This window comes from Scleropages formosus, chromosome 12, assembly GCF_900964775.1.
Source record: "Scleropages formosus chromosome 12, fSclFor1.1, whole genome shotgun sequence".
NCBI classification, from domain to species: Eukaryota; Metazoa; Chordata; class Actinopteri; order Osteoglossiformes; family Osteoglossidae; genus Scleropages; species Scleropages formosus.
Genome location: NC_041817.1, coordinates 7,123,787 through 7,144,356, shown reverse-complemented (window position 1 = coordinate 7,144,356; position 20,570 = coordinate 7,123,787). Strand labels below are relative to the sequence as shown.

General features: G+C 45.3%; 1 protein-coding gene across 1 annotated transcript; it reads left to right on the top strand.

Moving 5' to 3' along the window:
* The first annotated feature begins 2,770 nt into the window (after nt 1–2,770).
* On the top strand, nt 2,771–19,169 carry hk2 (hexokinase 2). The gene is made up of 18 exons (XM_018762391.2): nt 2,771–3,078; nt 9,033–9,195; nt 11,401–11,549; nt 11,986–12,105; nt 12,565–12,660; nt 13,319–13,418; nt 13,544–13,727; nt 13,935–14,096; nt 14,329–14,562; nt 14,722–15,026; nt 15,169–15,317; nt 15,467–15,586; nt 15,697–15,792; nt 15,891–15,990; nt 16,383–16,566; nt 16,973–17,128; nt 17,239–17,475; nt 17,764–19,169. The coding sequence occupies exons 1-18, from the start codon at nt 3,016–3,018 to the stop codon at nt 17,906–17,908; spliced, it is 2,763 nt and encodes a 920-aa protein (XP_018617907.1). The 5' UTR covers nt 2,771–3,015; the 3' UTR covers nt 17,909–19,169.
* The last annotated feature ends 1,401 nt before the right edge of the window (nt 19,170–20,570 follow it).

Below are 20,570 nucleotides of genomic sequence, written 5' to 3'. Positions count from 1 at the left end.
CTAATTTACTGATTTGCTGTGCCTGTTAAAGCATCCCCCCCACCATGTTTTTTTTTTTAAATTTTCTTAAACACCTTTATAATACTTCTTGCAAGATCTATACCTTGTGTGTATTATCAAGTAGCACATATTTGATTTAATTTTTTTTTTAATTAATTCAGTCAAGAGGGGGGCCGTGGTGGCGCAGTGGGTTGGACTGGGTCCTGCTCTCCGGTGGGTCTGGGGTTCGAGTCCCGCTTGGGGTGCCTTGCGACAGACTGGCGTCCCGTCCTGGGTGTGTCCCCCTCCGGCCTTACGCCCTGCGTTGCCGGGTAGGTTCCGGTTCCCCGCGACCCTGTATGGGACAAGCGGTTCAGAAAATGTATGTGTAATTCAGTCAAGCCATGTTAGGACATTGGTTGGAACACCAGAAAAGGGAAACTGTAAAAACCACTGTCAGCTTCACTGAACAGAATGAAAACAAGAGATGTGTTACACAAATACAGTAAGTCTTGAAACCTTTGGGTCATTCATCTAATTTGATCCAAGCAGCTGTCTACCAATGGGTGAATATATTTTGTATAGTTTGGGGAGTGTGTCTCTGAGGCAGCAAAAACTGATATAGTTAATCAGCGATTAATAATTAAGATAGCTGCTGCAAAGCGGCTTGGTAAATAAATATTTGCTAATTTTCGTGAGATTGTTTCCTTATTCAGTGTTATGCTTTCAGTTTCCTTACAGCATAAAACAAGAAAGGGCTGGAAAGCCACAAGCAAAGTATCTTGTGATTTCAAGGGAAGTGTTATAAAAAGCTAAAGAAAATAAATATTTTCTCAGAAAATGTATAGAGTACACTAATTGGTAGTGAAATGGTGAATGTCTTCTTATCATAAATTAACACCTGTAAATTCTGTCAGTACCAAGTTTTACTCTGACAAAATTTGTGCAAGTGTTTCACGTGGCCTGCAAGGTGATTTGAACTTAAGGTAAAAATAGTTAATCTTTTAAGGTGAGCACCATGGATTACTAAGTTCATCCCGCAGGCCATTCTATTCTCTTCTGCTACAGTAACACAGTGAATATACAAGGAATGGAGAGAAATATTCTGCGCTATTCCACAGTAAACCTATTGTTACTATATCCATCATCACTAATAGTGTGATAGCAAAGCTTACATTGCACTATGGATTCTTATAAATGGAGAAAAATTATAAGACAGCAACACAATCCTTCGTATACCAATGACATGATCCAATTGTATCAACTTCATTCTCACCCACCACACCTTGGTCTTCATTAAAATGGAAAGGAGAGGCTTATTATAAACCACAGTAATTATTCAAATGAGTTACTTACTTACTTACTTATCATCACATCTTTGAGTAATGCTGTTTCTGCTCTCATACTTGGCTGTGATGTGGCTCTAGGTATACACTGTGCAACTATGGGTTCTGGATATTGAAAGCCACACCCTGAGTTTCATCATTTCACAGAGATTATCTGGCCTTTGTTGCAGCACAAAGGGAAAATTCCTGATAAGTGTTTCAGCGCATCAGAGGTAACCTCCTATGATCTGGTGATGCTCTGAGTCACGGTGTTACTGCAACGCAGTAATGCATCCTGCAGCAAGTCTGCTAGATGGCTCACTGCACCTATATGCTGATTCCATCTTTTGAAATAACCACAGCTGTCATGTGAGCTGCTGTTATCGTGCTTTTTGTCTTTTAGAGTGGCAAAATATACTTTCATTTTAGTTTTTTTCCCTTCTGAAATCCACTATTCATTTGTCCACTCTACAGGGTGTATGTTTTAAGTATCTCCCAAATTGTAGTACTGCAATACTGAGCACATTCTATGTATTTAAATGATAGTATATGTTTGGGGCTGGGGATTGGGCAGCATCCCAGAAATGTACTCAAAAATACTTTTTGCCTCAAAAGCTTAAATTCTATATGCTCAAATCAAAATGTCATGTTCTTTGCCCAGTGATTTTTGTGCAAGAATTTGGCTGTACTGTTTCACTAGAATTTTACTACTGCTTTCTTGAAAATAGTGTGCATGTCTATTTCTGTCAGTGAAATGATCCTGATAGTGTTTGCATTTTAATTTGTTCTATTTAGTTTTGAGATTGCTTACCTGTATATTAAAAGGTTTCAGAGATTTTTAAAAAATTACAGCATGTTGTCTTCAGAGCAGTGGCAGGATATTGCTTTAAAAACATTTAGCACTATGTACATTTGGTTGTACATATAATTGACTAATACTTTAAGTATATCAATACAATATATACAATATAAAGTATACCTGAAGTACATGTGATCATACAGTAAGTGCAGTTCATTTTAATTATTAAAAATCAATGCTGTATAGTGTGCTGCAATGAATTCCAGATACACTGAAGAGAAATATAACATTGCAATATTTAATTCTTCATGTAATATCTTTTGCTGATGCTATTGTCCAAGGTGGCTTGCAGTGTTGCGGTTTGTACAGTGAGTGACTTACAGTGATTTACCCAGCATAGTGTTACTACTGGAGTAAGTAAGTAAAAGGACCTTGGGAGTCAAACCAAGGATGTTCAGATTACAAGACACCTGCTGTAGCCACAACACACCATACTATTCTAGTACAGCGTATCTCTTTCTTTCTCTCTCTCTCTCTCTCTCTCTCTCTCACACACACACACACACACACTCTCACTCTCTCTCTCTTTCTCTCTCTAAGGAGGCAGAGACCGGGTAGTGCGAGGAGTGTGTACACACCTCTGGCCTGGCCAATGGGACAAGCCGCAGCGATGACGCCGAGGAGACTTGGGTTTCAAGTGGGAAGTGTGTGTGCGTGCACAAGTTGAATGGGTTCAGTTCACTTCCCTAGAACGAGTCATTTACCGGCACACACTCGATGCGGCATTCTTCCGTCCTGCCCATTTAAGACCATAACTCTTTAATTCTTACAGACACGAGTAAAGTGTGTGTCGAGTAAGTGAGTGACAGGAAACGGCTCGAAGAAGGACGAAAAGAACCAGAAACCGGCACGATGATCGCTTCGCATCTCCTGGCGTACTATTTCACGGAACTCCATCATGACCAGGTCCAGAAGGTAAGAGAGCGGAGCGACACAGACAGAGACAGAGAACTGAACACGTGTCCGATCGCGAGCAGGGCAGCCAGTCAATGACGAGCCACTTAATAACTCGGAGAGCGAGTACAGGAAAAGTAGGTAGTTGAAACTAGTTGGCGAGGGAAGGCGCTAGCTGCGTTAGCTTGGTGGAGCGGCGGGGTCGTCCACGTGCGGCGGTGATGGTGATGGTGATGGTGATGGTGGGGGTGGTGATGTAGCACATGGTGACGTATTGCACTCTGAGCGCGGTCCCCTCGCCTTGTCCAGCTACGTGCGCCGGGTCACATCGGATGCTCGCAGGATTCCTCCTCCGACTCCCCGTTTTTTTTTTTTTTCCATACAGTCATCATCATCATGTTTCTCTCGTCTCGATCGCTTCACTTCCACACAAGAATAGCAGATACACACAACTTGGCACATCTAGTTTTAGTTCATCGTGTTTTGTGAAGTTTCACATGATTACACAAGGTCACCGAAAGTTCGGCGCCGCTAACTTCGTTTCGCCACATAAAGAAGCGCGGCAAGAGGAAGAGGAACAAAAAGTTAACAAAAGTGTTAATCGAGTTGCGGCCCTACAGGGAGACCAGTGTGACACTCTGTGTCACCTAGCCGTCGCCGTGTTGGGATAGCATCATGTAACCGCTGCAGATGTGTACCTCCACACACACGTGTCTCCTAGAGCGTCGGCCCCCGGGTGCGAAAACGTGCCCCGCAATGGCACCTCCTCACCACGCGGATGCAGCTACGCAACCCGCTCATCTTCAACATCAACTTCTCCTAACGGTTAAATCACCGAAGCACTTTCTTTCTAAGACACTGTAGGCCACTAATTCAATAACCGAAGACGATAACTTCTGGGGGTTCAAGACCTGCTAGCTTCCCTCAGTCACTGCCTTACTTATTTACCGCGGTACTTACTGAGGCAGGCTACATACTGATACTTACTGAGGTACTTATTTACCGCGGTAGTTACTCCGGTACTTACTTACTGAGGTAGGCTACATACTTACTGGGGTACTTATTTACCGCGGTACTTACTCAGGTACTTACTTGCTGTGGTAGGTTACATACTTACTGAGGTACTTACTTACTGAGGTACTCTGAGGTGAACTACATACTTACTGCGGTACTTACTACGTTGAAAAGATAAACGGCGCAGTGCGGAACAGTCAGTAACACCAAATATTAAGTAATAACATCATGGCGGCTGTTTCAGTACGTAGCGGAGCTAGTATCTATGTATAATGAAATGTTCTTGCACCACTGCCCCCAGTGACTGGTTTAGCGAATAGTGTTTTGGTCAAATACATCGTCCTCCAGCTCCAGTCGAGTCGAAGGAGCCGGGGCGGGTTCAAATCCCACCGCCTGCAGTATGTGTACTATACAGTATACAGTTCTCTCAGTGTAAGTTAGCATGGAGAAACACGGTAATACATGCACATACGTGTCTCGGCCGGTATGACAGGCATCCGCGAACCGGTTAGTGACGTAAGAAGCGCGTAGGGTAAAAACAGCGTAATAATAGGCGACGGTCTGTTTCTGCTTTGGAGATGCGACCGCTCCTCGAATAGTGCAAACGCGGTGGGAGGGGAAAAAAGAAAAAACAGCAAAGTTTCTTTACTTATTTGGACGTGCTTGGGCCCTGGTGTTCCGAACTCAGTTCGAGTTGGAGGGAACTAAAGTGTGTCCGAGCACACACACACAGTTAAACACTGTACAGCTGTCAAACTCTGTGGTAATGCAGCAGCGACCGGTGGTGTAATAAACTCTTTATTATGAGCTGCCTCATAACTGGGGCAGCAGATGGGATAGTGGTTACAAGTGGAGCCTGCTACTCAAAGGAAGCTCCTTCACATCCCACCTCTTGCTGCAGTACACTGATAAAGGCACCTACCCTGCCTTAATGCAGTCAAATTACCCTGCTGCCGAAATGGCTGAGTGGGGGGGGCTTTTGTAAAAAAGCATTAGATAAATAAATGTAAATGTTATTCCCCTGAAACAATCTGTCACTTACTGGAAGGACCAAAAACTCTTATCAGTAGAATTGGGTGGTGTCATGTATAAATATCTGGGGACCCATTAGGCTGCTTTGAACATTGGTGGGACAAATCCTCCTTTTTTTACCTATGTGATGTTATATTATCATATGCTGTATCATCTCATCTAGTCTATTGTAGAATAGACTAGAATGTCCTTGGAGAATTTTCCTAAAGCTTATTGGTCTCTTCTCCCAAATGATGATCTCTGTCCCAGGACTTTTGTCAAAATCCATTTTTTACGCTTCCCCGGTGGCCTTTGTTGTGGACAGATGCTATGAATTATTAAGTGCTGTGCAGCAGAGCACCCAGGTAAGGGAGTAATTAAAGTGGCCATGTGCCAGGTATGGAGGTACCTGTGTTGTGCTTTACAGAGACCTGGTGGCAGGCAGCCCCGTGCACTGTCCTGTCACCCATCAGCTGTCTCTTCTGACATTAAAAAAATGTGTTTGTTTCCAAATCTGTGTCCTGTGCCAGTGGAAGAGACTACGTATTCCCGGCAGTGGTATCCCTTTAGTATTGGCTCAGGATGGAGATCCGGTTTCAGCGATGGCTTTACAGGTGGCACCTTTCCAGCTGTCTGCTGTTGTTCTGCTTAGTCAGTTCATCTGTCTCTATTTTACTAGAGGGCAAAAGTGTATTGGACCCACCTCTCTTTCTCTCTCTCTCTTTCCCCCCGCCCCTTTCTTTTGTCTATATCGTTTGCCATTCTTCTTCTTCTTCTTCTCCCTCCGCTATCCGGGGCTGGGTCACGGGGGCAGCAGTCCGAGCAGAGTCCTCCAGACTCCCCTCTCCCCGCACACCTCCTCCAGCTCCTCTGGGGAAACTCCAAGGCGTTCCCAGGCCAGCCGGGAGACGTAGTCTCTCCAACGTGTCCTGGGTCTGCCCCGAGGCCTCCTCCCAGTGGGACATGCCCGGAACACCTCCCCAGGGAGGCGTCCGGGAGGCATCCGGAACAGATGCCCGAGCCATCTCAACTGGCTCCTCTCGATGCGGAGGAGCATCGGCTCTACTCCGAGCTCCTCCCGGGTGACTGAGCTCCTCACCCTATCCCTAAGGGTGCGCCCAGCCACCCTGCGGAGAAAACTCATTTCTGCCGCTTGTATCCGCGATCTCATTCTTTCGGTCATGATCCAGAGTTCATGACCATAGGTGAGGGTAGGAACGTAGATCGACCGGTAAATTGAGAGCACGTTTGCCATTCTGCTTTCTGTAATCTTTTGTCTGCTTGCCCATCCCCTTTCCTATCCTGTCCTACTTTCATTCTTATTCAGACATGTCCTTCCTTTTGAGGGCGCAAAGTTTCATGGCTAAGTTCCCCTTCTGCAGGTCTCCGGATCCTTCTTTCCATCTTGCTTCCTCTGCATTCAGTCTATTATGTGAATTAGTGGATTTCTAGAGATTAAAGTTGAAACAAGGTTGGTGGGACAGCCACTTTGCCACTGTGGGACACTGCTCTGCTCATATGCTCTGTGTGTGTGTGATTCCCCATGAAGTCACTAGGAGCCCAGTGGGCAGTACACTCCTCATCCTGATATTTCCATACAAGGTGCTGTTTGTCCAGTATCACTCCTTTCACACACACACACACACACACACACACACACACACACACACACACACACACATTTTCAGAACCGCTTGTCCCTTACGGGGTCACGGGGAACCGGAGCCTACCCGGCAACACAGGGCGTAAGGCCAGAGGGGGAGGGGACACACCCAGGACGGGACGCCAGTCCGTCGCAAGGCACCCCAAGCGGGACTTGAACCCCAGACCCACCGGAGAGCAGGACTGCGGTCCAACCCACTGCGCCACCGCACCCCCTATCACTCCTTTCACTTTCACCTAACTGTCATTCCACGTCCCCCTCTCCTCTGTGTGGCAGTGTCATTGTCTCATCATTCCCCTTTGATTTCCTACCATACTTATACCTGACTATACCTGATTTTCTTTATAGCCAAACCCTTTTATACCCAAGCTGTTCTTTGCTGTCGCACATCCTCGACTCCCGTTTTTCCCACCACTCGTTCCCACAGTGGGCCTTTTTATTCACTCTCCTCCTGTTATGTGTTTCTCTGCACGCCGTCTTCGGGTTCCCAATCCTGGCAAGGACTCTGAGTTCTTTCTGTGTGTCACTTATATATGTATTTGTTCGTCTGTCAATCTATTTCTTTGGCTTCGGACAGATTCCTCTGGCCAGAGTGACCTTCTGTGCTGTGTCATGGCTTTACTTTACCCAGATGTGATTGCGCAATACTTGGCATGGCCTTACGCGGAAGGCGTTGTGCCACCCGGTGAAAGTGCTGAAGGGCTCCTGTAACACCCATCACAGTGTGTGACGCAGCACATTGTGTACTTTTGGTAATATGCTCCATATATCAATGTGTGCCATGTGTGAAAAAGGAACTGGTTCACCACGTTACTCTAAGGGTGTGTGCTGACAGGTGACCTGCAGCTGTGACTGTGCTCTGCGTGTGTTTTTCCAGTTTCCTGGTGCTCTGTGTGATTTACAGCCGGTCTGTCCTCAGAGTCACATGTCCTCTGACTCGTCCATATCATATTCCTTTGAGGCCTTGGTTCAGCTCTCTGATGTTTCCTGTTGTACTGTCAGAGAGCTGCGAGACTGGGAATGGGGAGTGGGAGTGTGGGAACAGGGGGTGGAGGGGCAATGGGGTGTAGAAAGCGGTATATTAGCATTCAGGGAAATGTGAAACATACTATGTAGTTTACATTGTATTTACATGAGGTGGAGCGCAAAGTGGTGGTCTTTGTGATTTACTCAAAAGCAGTTGGAACGAGAGACTGGGTAAATTCACCTGGTGTTTGGTTTAAAAAAAAAAAAAAAAAAAAAAAAAACGGAACTGCTTTAAGTTTACAAGCACAGGAAAAGCACACTGGATGTTTTTCTTAAGAACGCAGAATTTATTACAAGTAGAAATTGTGCTGAATAGAGCACAAAAAAGCCCAAGTGGAGCTTAAGCAATCGGCAGCGTCTTAATGGGCCTTTACAGCCCTGGAAGGGCCTTGCTGTTGTACTCCGGGTCAAGGACCTGAGCCTCATTGCTCGTGGAGTCATTTTATTTTAACACTTATTCATTTAGCAGACACTTTTCTCCAAAGCAACTTCCAATGAATTTTTGTTGTTCAGTGTTATATTAGCTCCTCACACATTGTCCACCTATTTATGGACATTATAAATTAAATACAGTATATTACATGCAATATTTTACTGTGACAAAGATGTATGTACCACATTCATCTTGCTGTCTTACATATGCCCATCCATCCATCCATCCATCCATCTTCCTCCGCTTATCTGGGACCGGGTCGCGGGGGCAGTAGTCCAAGCAGAGCCCCCCAGACTCCCCTCTCCCCGCACACCTCCTCCAGCTCCTCTGGGGGAACCTCAAGGCGTTCCCAGGCCAGCCGGGAGACGTAGTCTCTCCAACGTGTCCTGGGTCTGCCCCGAGGCCTCCTCCCAGTGGGACATGCCCGGAACACCTCCCCAGGGAGGCGTCCGGGAGGCATCCGGAATAGATGCCTGAGCCACCTCAACTGGCTCCTCTCGATGCGGAGGAGCATCAGCTCTACTCTGAGCTCCTCAGCCTATCTCTAAGGGTGTGCCCAGCCACTCTGCGGAGGAAACTCATTTCTGTCGCTTGTATCCAGGATCTCATTCTTTCTTACATCGTTCTTACATATACCCATAATTCAAAAAAAAAATTACAAAGTGAATAAGGGAAATAGTATGATAATATATTCTGGAAGCAAGTATGACTATAAACTAGGATCGATGTTTCAATGTATGGTTTTTGGCTTTGAGCACGTACATTGAACGTGCTGTTGTAAATTCGTCCGTATCCATCTCAAGCGGCACTGTCCCCTGTTTCTGTCAGGTGGACAAATTCCTGTACCACTTGCGGCTGTCAGAAGAGAACCTGATGGATGTGTCAAAACGCTTCCGACGGGAGATGGACCGAGGGCTCGGGCGAGACACTAACCCCACAGCTGCTGTCAAGATGCTGCCTACTTTTGTTCGGTCCACTCCGGACGGCACAGGTAAGGGGGAGGGTAGCATGTGGAGTGTGCGACCAGCAAGATTTCAGGTCGGTGTGTGTCCACACAAGCTATCTGCGAGACATGGGAACAGCCTTGTGAGAAAGGCATTTTAAGTGTGGACAGCTTGTAGCATAGTGGCTAGGGCTACTGCTTTTGGCTCCAAAGGTGACAGGTTTGCTCTCCAGCTGTAGTACCTTTCAGCAAGGTACTTACCTTGAATTGCCCCAGTAAAATTACCCAGCTGTATAAATGGGTAAATAATTGTAATCTTGCAGTAACTGTAACCTTGTAAGTTGCTTTGGAGAAAAGCATCAGCTAAATGAATAAATATAAGTCCTGATGCTTATGGTTGACTGAGATTTATGCCATGGGGGGGGGTCATGTTTCTTGTTAAAGGAGAAACCCCCAACAAGTCCCTTATCTGTCTAGTACTCATAATACCACAAACACTGTTTACGCTTATATCTTCCTTTAAAGGGGATGATGCTTTTCAATAAGTGATTTTTGTTTTGCTTTTGAAGACAGTGTAAGGTTTTACAGTTGACTCTGAGAGGCAGGCGTAGATCTGCAACACACCCGTTTTCCACTGAGAACCCTTGAATTTTGGTGTCCGCCAGTGAAATTTGCGTTTTCACAGTTACAGCATTACAGTCTGTTTTTTAGTTCTAGCGAGGTCATTTTCGTCGGGAAAAGGTTCTTAGAGTGGAAAGATATGCGATGAATGACGACTATTGTTAATGTGATGATATTCTATTAAACTTAGTCTGTTTAAACTTTTATTTGTACAATGTCTTTTTTTCCCAGATATGCACATGATTCAAACAATTCATTTTCGGTGTAATTTTATAGCTTCAGTTAGTAGACTTGTAGCATGTGGGTAGGATAGTAGTTATAGCTGCTGCCTCTGGACTCATAGGTTACAGGTTTAACTCCCACCTCCTGCTGTTAAATTTTTGAGCAAGGTACTTACCCTAAATTGCTTCTGGTAAAATTACCAAGCTGTATAAATGGGTAAAACATTGTAAGTTGCTTTGGAGAAAAGACCATATTTTTATTTTTTTGTGACTTATTTTTACTTATTCTTTTTTCCATTATTTGTAAGAGTGTTTATAAGGGAGATGGTTGGTAGTATAGTGGTTAGAGCTACTGTCTTTGGCCCTAAAGGTTACAGGTTTGAATCTCCCCTTCAGTTGTGGTTCTTATGAGCAATGTGTATACTGTAAAATTACCTTCCTGTGTTAATGGCTAAATAACTGTTTAACACTCTGAAGTTGCTTTGGAGAAAAGTGTCAGCTACATAAATAAATGTCAATATAATTATATACCTGTCTCTGCTGCAGCATTTTCAGTGTTTCACTGGTATTACTGTTGGAGGGATTAACCTCAGTGTTAGTCATTATGTGTGTGAAGAACTAAAAAAAAAAGATTTTGTTGTACTTTCATTGCATTTTATTGCCCCCTTTGCCCCATTCCAGCATTGTGGGTGCTGTTGCTGTAAGATAGGGAATAGCAGCAGTGTCTGTGAGCAGAATTGCGAGATAGCGACTAACAGAGAGGGAAATTACATTGTGATACAGAGATTAGGCCCATGAAGAGGACACGTGCTGGGTCGGAGACACTGCTCTGTTTTCCCAACTTGTTGATACAAGACATGAGCAGCTCATTAAATTGCAGTCATTTTGATGTTTGGGTCAGGCCGTCTTGAGAAGTCACTTCCTCCATTTTTGCAATGTATTCATGTGATCCCAATTCTTCCTGTTGTTTACTCAATTTCTGCTTAGCTCATCACTGGCTGATCCACTGCGTTGATTATTGTTGTACTGTTCTGTTTAATCTGGTGTTCCTTTTTGAGGTTTTATAGAACAATCCTAAGTCCAACGCTGACTTCAATTTAAACATTCATAACAGGACCGCTGTTTTATTGCACTTCACTGTAGCCTTTGCCCTGTCATTGCCACTATTATATTTGTCATGTGCCGATCTTATACTTGTCCTGCTCAATTAAAGGTAATAATATTTAAATGACTTTGCATTCTGCTTGACAGAGACAGTTGTTCAAGGTGTGGGAGCAGGGTGTTGGATCGGCCCTTGTGACACAATGGAGAGAGAAACATTTATTATGCAATGCGCAATAAAACTCATTTGTCAATTTGAGTTTCTGCTATCGTCAGTAATTGTGCGTGTGTGTGTGCGCGTGATTTACAGAGAAAGGTGATTTTCTGGCACTGGACCTTGGAGGGACCAACTTCCGGGTGCTGCTGGTGAAAGTGTCTGACAATGGGAAGCAGAAGGTTGAGATGGAGAACCAGATCTATGCCATTCCTGAGGACCTCATGAGGGGCAGCGGGACTCAGGTAAGGACTAGGGACCTGGATGGAGGAGATGCAGGGACAGCTGATTGTTTTCTCATCTGATTTGGTAAACATCTAGGCAGGGATGTGGCGTTCCCAGAAATTACCCATATATATCTGACTGTAGCAGACAAATGACCTGGGATATGACAAGGAATGCACGGGAGGGAGGTCGTGGCATGTCGTTGATTGCCACTGGTTCAAAGAGATCCATTTTTTCAGAACCTTGTCATCTTGTTTATATTCTACTGTTCTACATTCTTTTTTGTGGTGATAACTTCCAAATCAAATTTAATAGATTTTATTGTAATGGGAAAGAAAAGGATTAAGTAGTTAGTCGGAGGGGGATACAAAAACCACTGAGCTCTGATCTGTTTCTTCAGCTCAACTCCACCACAGCTGAACTTGCATTTGTCTTTGCTGTTGCTCCTCCTTGTAGCTGTTCGACCATATAGCGGAGTGTCTGGCGAACTTCATGGAGAAGCTAGGGATAAAAGACCGGAAGCTTCCGCTGGGCTTCACTTTCTCCTTCCCCTGCAAGCAGACCAAAATTGATGAGGTGGGCATGAGCATCCTTGCCAGTGTTTGCTGGCAACAGTGTGCACAGGCGTTAAGGGCACTGAACTGTACATTGTAGGGTTGCTGGTTCAAGTCCCAAAACTTGACCAGAATCACCAAACAATTTAAATGGTTTAATGAGCAGTGGGTGTCTTCCTGATGTTTAAAAGTGGAACAACTCTAAATGTGAAGCCATGCAGAAAGCACCCCGACCCTTGTCATCACAAAGAGGAACAGATCACATTCCAGGAATGAGGACTTGTATTGTGAGGGTGTGAGCTTACACAGCGGTTAAGGACAGATGTTTTCCATTATGGTTTCTAATTTAAAATACTCTTGGACAAGAGGTGTAACCGGCATTTCTTCAGCAAGTAGCCAGATTTATTATTCAATAAAATAAGAGACTGTGGGTGAAGATGTAAAATGAGCCTTTGTCTCCATGGTGGCTCTTTGTGCACAGAGCTTCCTGGTGACCTGGACCAAAGGCTTCAAGTGCAGTGGCGTGGAAGGCAAGAATGTGGTGGACCTTCTGAGAAAGGCCATTAAGAAGAGAGGGGTGAGTGAGAGCATCGCGGTACGGTGTGTGGACGGCCGGATGGACCGAGGAGGGAGGAAGGGAGGGTGGAGTGAAGATTTGTGCAGTTTGGCACGTCTGCCTTAACGCCTCCAAGGTTCCTGTTCCTGTGTAGAGCCGAGTCATTTTTCAGCCGAAGTTGGCACATAAAATAGAAATGCAACAGCTGTTGCTGTATATATCTGCATCCGCTGATGGCTTGCAAATATTGTGAAATATGCATTAACCAATCTACCAGATATACATAGATAAGCGGTTGTTGATGATGGATGGATGGATGGATGGATAGATGGTTTCATACCAAATACATTTTAATCACTGAGACAACTACGTTATGACTATTTAATATGTAAAACCAGCATAAAAAACTTCTGGGAAATATTATATTGGCTTTTTTGTGCTCATGTAGAAGCCCGCTAATTTAATGAACCTGGTAATTAGCCCTCTTTATGGTCAGGGCACATGCTGGGTTGATACCTGTAATTTAGGCAACCTGATTTACTGATGATGTATCGTTTTTGGTCAGAAGAGCAGACAGCAGTGAACTATTGCTGTGCATTTTAAGGCAATGATAATGCTTGATAGAATATTGTATATGTCATTCTGTGTCATGTCATGTCATCTGTGTCATTCTCTTTAGGACTTTGACATCGACATTGTGGCAGTGATCAACGATACAGTGGGTACCATGATGACCTGTGGATATGATGACCACCGCTGTGAGATCGGCCTCATCATTGGTGAGTCTCTCTTAGCCCTGAGAACTGTCCCTCTCTCTAGCACTGCCTCCTCTGGCATGACAGTCACCGTGTGTGTGTGTGTGTGTGTGTGTGTGTGTGTGTGTGCGTGCTCCTACCCCCACAAGGCACGGGCACCAATGCCTGCTACATGGAGGAGATGAGGAACTTGGAGCTGGTGGATGGGGATGAAGGCCGCATGTGTGTCAACATGGAGTGGGGCGCCTTTGGGGACGACGGGGCACTAGACGACCTGCGTACGGAGTTCGACAAGGAGATCGATGCTGGATCCCTGAACCCTGGGAAGCAGCTGTAAGCGAGGGTAGAGAGTTGGTGGGGTGTGGGAAGGGTGTTTGCTCATGGTGCAGCACCCATACTAGAGCTGGACACACAAGCAACATGCGGTCCAGTTCCAGTATCTCTCAGCTGTGGTTCTGACACTGGTGCCTGACTGTGCCGTACGTGGAAGGAAGCAAGGAAGGTGGTGCTGAATCCCTAAGGGATGGATTCCCATCACAGGTTTGAGAAGATGATCAGCGGCATGTACATGGGCGAGCTGGTGAGGCTTATCCTGGTGAAGATGGCCAAAGAGGGGCTGATCTTCCAGGGCAAGATTACCGCTGACCTTCTCACCACCGGCCACTTCAAGACCTCCTATGTGTCTGCCATTGAAAGTGAGAGGTCAGTCTCTGTCACCAACTCTCCATGGGGTTTTTCTCTCATCGCTGAAATGCAATTCTTCTGTCTGCTGTGTATGTAGTCTTTCATAAAATAGTTTTGAGATCAGGAACCATTAAATAGTGTTGAGAAGCCTCAGTAACATTGCCCTGTCTTTCTGTAGTAGTGCTTGCACCAGAGGCAGCGTCTGTGTACAGGTGTCAGGTTTTTACACTGATGCACACTGCATGCCCAGGGACAAGGAGGGGCTGCTGAATGCCGAGAAAGTGCTTCGGGATCTGGGTCTGGATCCCACTGCGGAGGACTGCATAGCAACGCAGCGGGTGTGTCAGGTGGTGTCCATGCGGGCCGCTCACCTGTGCGCTGCCTCCCTGGCTGCCGTGCTCAGGCAGATCCGTGACAACAAGGCCGCCGAGCGCCTGCGCACCACCATCGGGGTGGACGGTTCCGTTTACAAGAACCAGCCACAGTGAGTGGTTTTCTTTGACTTCCTGTGCAGGTATCCTGTGAGAACAAGTGTGTTCATATTTGTTTGGTCTGTGTGTGTGTGTGTGTGTGTGTGTTTATGGTGTGTGTTTATGGTGTGTTGGCGCACACCCTTGATTGAACTCCATTGTCCATTTCCAAGTTTTGCACGACGGCTACACAAGATGGTTCGACGTCTGGTGCCAGACTGCGACGTGCGCTTCCTGCGCTCTGAGGACTGCAGCGGGAAGGGGGCGGCCATGGTCACAGCAGTGGCATACCGGCTGGCTACCCAGCATGCTGAGCGGCAGCACATATTGGACACGTTGAGGCTGAGCCATGAGCAGCTCCTGGAAGTGAAAAGGAGGATGAGTGAGGAGATCTGCAGGGGTCTGGCCAAGGAGACGCACTCCACAGCCAGTGTTAAGATGCTGCCCACCTTCGTAAGATCCACACCAGATGGCACCGGTTAGAATTTTTCTTGTTGTCTGTTTGTTTTCCATGGGGATCAGATATGTTCTTCAAACTGAACATCTTGTATCTGCTCTGTGAGTTTACCTGTGAGTGCTTCTACATGTGCATTAATTCTCTTTCTGTGCCCAACCATCAGAGCGTGGCGACTTCCTAGCGCTGGACCTGGGAGGGACCAACTTCCGGGTGCTGCTGGTGAAAGTGCGGAATGGGAAGCGGCGCAGTGTGGAAATGCACAACAAGATTTACACCATACCTCAGGAAATCATGCATGGGACTGGGGACGAGGTGTGTTGCATCTAGAAACGGTCCCCCACCCACAAACCATCCCAGTACCTCTTTTCTCTTCCTTGCTGTTTTCTCGCCTTTCTTGGATTCTCATGTTCACTTTGGTTATCCTCTCTCTCACCCTCTTTGTCTCTTCCCACACGTGGCAGCTGTTTGACCATATTGTCCACTGCATCGCTGACTTCCTGGAGTATATGGGTATGAAGGGCGGGCGCCTGCCTCTGGGCTTCACCTTCTCCTTTCCCTGTGAGCAGAAGAAGCTGGACCAGGTAGGACACGTCTACATGGAAATGTGGGACACTAGTCCAGACACTGCATCCTTTGAGCACAGCTTCCTCCACCAGTATCATTTCAGACTCCCTCTTCCTTTCCCATGAAGGGCATCTTGCTAAGGTGGACAAAGGGTTTCAGGGCAACAGGCTGTGAAGGAGAGGACGTGGTGCAGCTGCTCAAGGATGCTATTCATAGGCAGGAGGTCAGTGTGACTGCTTGGTTATGCTGGAATGAGGGCAGAAACCAAGGGGACAACTTGCAGTTCTTTACACCTGCTCTGATCTTTCCTCCCTGCTGCAGGAATTTGACTTGGATGTGGTGGCACTGGTAAATGATGCAGTCGGCACCATGATGACCTGTGGCTATGAGGACCTAGAGTGCGAAGTGGGGCTTATTGTGGGTACGTCTCTGCATCATTTACATTTATTCATTAAGCTGTAATTTTTCTCCAGAGTGACTCGCAGTGCTGAGCTATCATCAATTATTCACCTGTTTATGCAGCTGGGTAATTTTACTGGAGCAATTTAAGGTAAATACTACTGTAGTAAGCTATATTTGTACCTGTGACCTTCAGATCTGAAGACAACAGCTCTGAGCACTTCCCTATCAGCTGTCTAATCAGTTGTTTTCAGTCTGTTGTGTTGCTTGAGAGATGGACAGTAACTGAAGCCACCTTTTGCATGTCATTGCTTTGACCCTATGCTGGACTTTGTTGACTCTGCATCTCCAGCTATTGAAGTCTTGACTGTGGGTGTCCTTCAGCCTAATAGTCTGTGTACTCTGCATCTCCAGGTACAGGTACCAATGCTTGCTACATGGAGGAGATGCACAACGTGGAGCTGGTGGAGGGCGAAGAGGGTCGCATGTGCATCAACATGGAGTGGGGGGCCTTTGGGGACAGCGGCGAACTGGATGACTTTTGCACGGAGTTTGACAGAGCCGTTGACAACAGCTCCGCCAACCCTGGCAAGCAGAGGTACCAGCATGGGAAGCTGAGAAAACCTATCGGTTAAGCTGAGCAAAGGGATGACACACCACTCATAACACCCATGTTTAACTTCACAGACCTTGTGTCCAAACATCTCAGTCTTGTGGCTTTGCTCACACGTTTCAGTTGAGATACACCTAATTTGTAATCTCTGCCTTAAATACTTAACCATAAAGGTTAAATGGATATGTGATAGACTGGAGTCTTGTCCAAGAGATGGACATCATCCAGACCTAAGATTTGGGGAAATTACAGCCCTTAGGGTCAAGAACATGTGGTCTTTCTGTCTCTGTTGCCTTAATTTCCTTTCCACTGGGGGTACAGAAACTCTGTCCATAGATTTGGTTCTATCTCTGTGGCATAATTGGACATCTGTTTCTCTGTGGGGTTTCAGGTATGAGAAGATGATCAGTGGGATGTACCTGGGGGAGATTGTGAGGAACATACTGTTGGACTTCACTTCTAAGGGGCTGCTGTTCCGCGGGAAGCTGAGCGAAAGGCTGAAGACGCGTGGTATCTTTGAGACGCGGTTCCTATCCCAGATCGAGAGGTAGGAGTATATCGTCTCCCTCGTGTCGTTCTTCCCCTGCTGAGCTGAGCTATCACACTTGTTGCACTGTCGCCTAACGCTGCCATTCCCTGTACTCTGCTTTTCCCCAGCGACCGGCTGGCCCTGCGCCAGGTTCGCTCTATCCTGCAGCACCTGGGCCTAACCAGCAGTACCTGCGACGACAGTATCCTAGTGAAAGAGGTATGCACCGTGGTGGCGCGCCGAGCCGCTCAGCTGTGCGGGGCAGGCCTTGCTGCTGTGGTCGACAAGATCCGGCAGAACCGCAGTCTCTCACACCTCCGCATCACCGTTGGGGTGGACGGCACTCTCTACAAGCTTCATCCACAGTGAGTCCTTCTTTTGCACCTCAGGCTACACCAACACAGTAGGAACTTAACTTTGATTGGTCTGAAAAAGACACATTATTCAGTGGGGTGTGAATCAGCAACCTTCAGGTTGCAAATCTGTGTTAAAGACTATGTCCTGCTGCCTCTGTCCGAAACAGTTCAAGCACCGAAGTAATGGGTTTGCTGGTTGGGGTTCACACCAGATGTGGTGTGCATCCAGTTAACACCTGTCTCTGCTTATGTAAAAACTCGCCCCGTTGTGCTGACCAGCTCTGCTCCGTGTCACAGTTTCTCCAGCATCATGCGTGAGACACTGCAAGACTTGGCCCCCAACTGCGAGGTCACGCTCGTGCAGTCTGAGGATGGCAGCGGAAAGGGTGCAGCCCTCATCACGGCGGTGGCCTGCCGGATCCGGGATGCGGGTCAGCACTGAGATCCTCCAGACTCCCGATGTAGGAAGGGAATTCCTGTCAGACCTCAAGAAATTTTTGCCTGTGGCGTTTGCTGTGCCAGTTTGCTAACCAGGCACTTTCCTTGCCTGAATCGCTGTCCATGATATTATTTTCTACTTTACTCTGGTGTGTGAGTTGATGTCGAGTGAGCGAGGTGGTGCTTCAGGGAGTGGAAGGAATAAATCGCATATTTAGGAACTTATTTATTTGAAGTCTTACTGTTAAGGGTCAAGCAACTGGAAGATTGTGTTTGCTTAATGAAATTTGAATGTAACTTACAGACTGTCACTGTGCAGTTCCCTAAGCTGGCTAAATCCAAGCACACTAGCATCTACAATGTCTTTGTTTTCTATTTTGAAAAATGTCTAATATGCCGACACACACACACACACACACACACACACACACACACACACACACTTTTTCTAACAAGATTGAAAAGATTATATACAAATGCAATACACAGTTTGAAGAACTGTGAGATTTCGACAGTGGGGCTGAACAAGAGTGGGTAGAACTGAGACAGTACTGAGAATTCTGTTCAGTTTCATAAGGACGGAAGTCACATGGTTTGTGCTGTGTGGTCCTTCGCTTAGCAGGGAAGGAAGTCAATGAATAAATTGTAAAAAAAAAAATGAGAACAGCCTATAAGAAGGAAGAGTCACCCAGTGAGCAAAATGTATATCTTTATTTTCTACACTGGTAATTTTCTGTGCTACGTTTCCTTGTAGACAGGGTTGGACTGCGGTCTCCGTACTGGGACCCACGGCAGCTATATGATGAATAGCATTTCGTAAGAAATGGAGTGGTCAGAAAGCAGTGCCGTTGTAATCACCACATGACTTTTGACCTGGGGTTGAAGTAAGAAAATAAAAACTATGTTTAGCCCTGAGAAGTTTTGTGGGCTCTGCCCAACAGTGTATGTTGCAGTAAACTATGCAGATATATTTACAGAATATATGCAGAACATTTGCCTGCATGCACATGCAAAAAGTTTCTCTAAGTTCTTTCTTGATTGTATTATGTCTGGACTGAAACAGTTCCAGTTTGTGAACATTTCTTCACTAGCGTATGATACATAGAGCACCTACTACAGAAATGTATTGAAGAGAGAAATTTTCCGCGTGAAAACAGAAAAGTTTTTTTTGTTGTTTTTTAAAAGAGTGTACTGAATGTGATGCATTGGAGGAATATACCAAGGGTGAAATATCACAACAGAATTTTGGGTGTAACACAATCATTTGAAATAAATTTTCTATTGCTCTTGCATATTTACTGTAATTGCCTGTTTATTTCAAGTGTTTTCCTGAATCCGGATAGATCTAATTGGTCCAATCAAACCTCATTCTGGATGGCAGGGAGAAGTACAGGGTAAATGCTCTTTGGATTCATGTTCCTGGTTGTTAATGTGATTCAGTGATGTGTATCTTCAGTCTATTGTTGCTACTTCTTTTCCAATCAGTGGTAACATTTAAATGGCATTTTATAATAACAATACTGGGCTGATAACAATCCACTTGTTAGTTTAGCCTCTTAGGAAATCATTAGCAATAAAAATGTGGGGTTGGGAGGGGCTCTAAAGTAATTGAAGTGTTCTTTCTTCATAGTGCTCACTTTTCTCCAGCACTTTTTTCAGGTAATCCCCATAAGAGCTGTTAAGTGCTTGTTTTTGCCTAGATAAAGATGCATTAACAGACTTGTAAAAAAAGAAAAATACATTTTCATGCAAGTATCATCAAGCCGAGATGTATTGTTGGTGGCTAAAGACCAGAGGTGGACAAAATCAGGGAAACGCAAAACAATATATATATGTTACCCTTTGGTTTCAGAGCACCTTTGGTCTTTTTCAGAATGCTTTCAAACAAGTGGAACATAGGACCCTTCTTCTATACCAAAACCTAATTTTTTGAGAAACTGAAGTGGAAACATGTTCCATATTCATCAAACTTAAATTAATGGTAAGTTATGCTCTCCAGAACTTACCATTAATTTAGGTTTGATGACTGGAGAGGCCATGGAAGGTCTTTAAGTTCATCCAAGAGCTCAGGAAATCATTCTTGAACCCTCTTTATCAGCATATATGGAGCCATGTTGGAATAACAGGACGTTGTGAGGAAACTGAATGATGAACAGAGCAGTCAGACACAATACATAAGTTACTCGAGTAATCAAAACCGATACTCAAGTAATGTACTGTAACTGTAAAACACAATTACATAAAGTACTTGCCCAGCAATCTACTTAACTAAAAGCATAAGGGGGAAAAGTACTTGCAAATGTACTTGCAAATCAAATTGCTTTCATTCAAATTAGGCTCAGCTGACAGTTCTGACCTGCTAGCAATGTTAAGAGCTTTAATGCACAGCTGGAAAGGTTTGGAAATATTTTTAATATTTATAATAATAGGCTGCTGTGCTGATAAAATTACATGTTATGAATATGAAATAAATACAGAAGACCCCAGTCTGCTAGTTAACTAGTATTTAAGTGATACCTTTGTCAAAGGTGACCTATAGTGTCAGATTTCTGTAGATTTACATTTATTCATTTTATTTAAATAAATGTACATCTGAAACAAAAAAATTAAATTCACACTAAATCACAATTACCAGTGCAGCTACAGAAGTGAGTCATATTAGGTTG

Coding starts and splice junctions, on each gene's coding strand:
- hk2 (XM_018762391.2), top strand. CDS start 3,016: ATGATCGCTTCGCATCTCCTGGCGTACTATTTCACGGAACTCCATCAT. Junction 15,318..15,466: donor TGCATGGGACTGGGGACGAG/GTGTGTTGCATC, acceptor CACACGTGGCAG/CTGTTTGACCATATTGTCCA. Junction 15,793..15,890: donor ATGCTATTCATAGGCAGGAG/GTCAGTGTGACT, acceptor TCCCTGCTGCAG/GAATTTGACTTGGATGTGGT.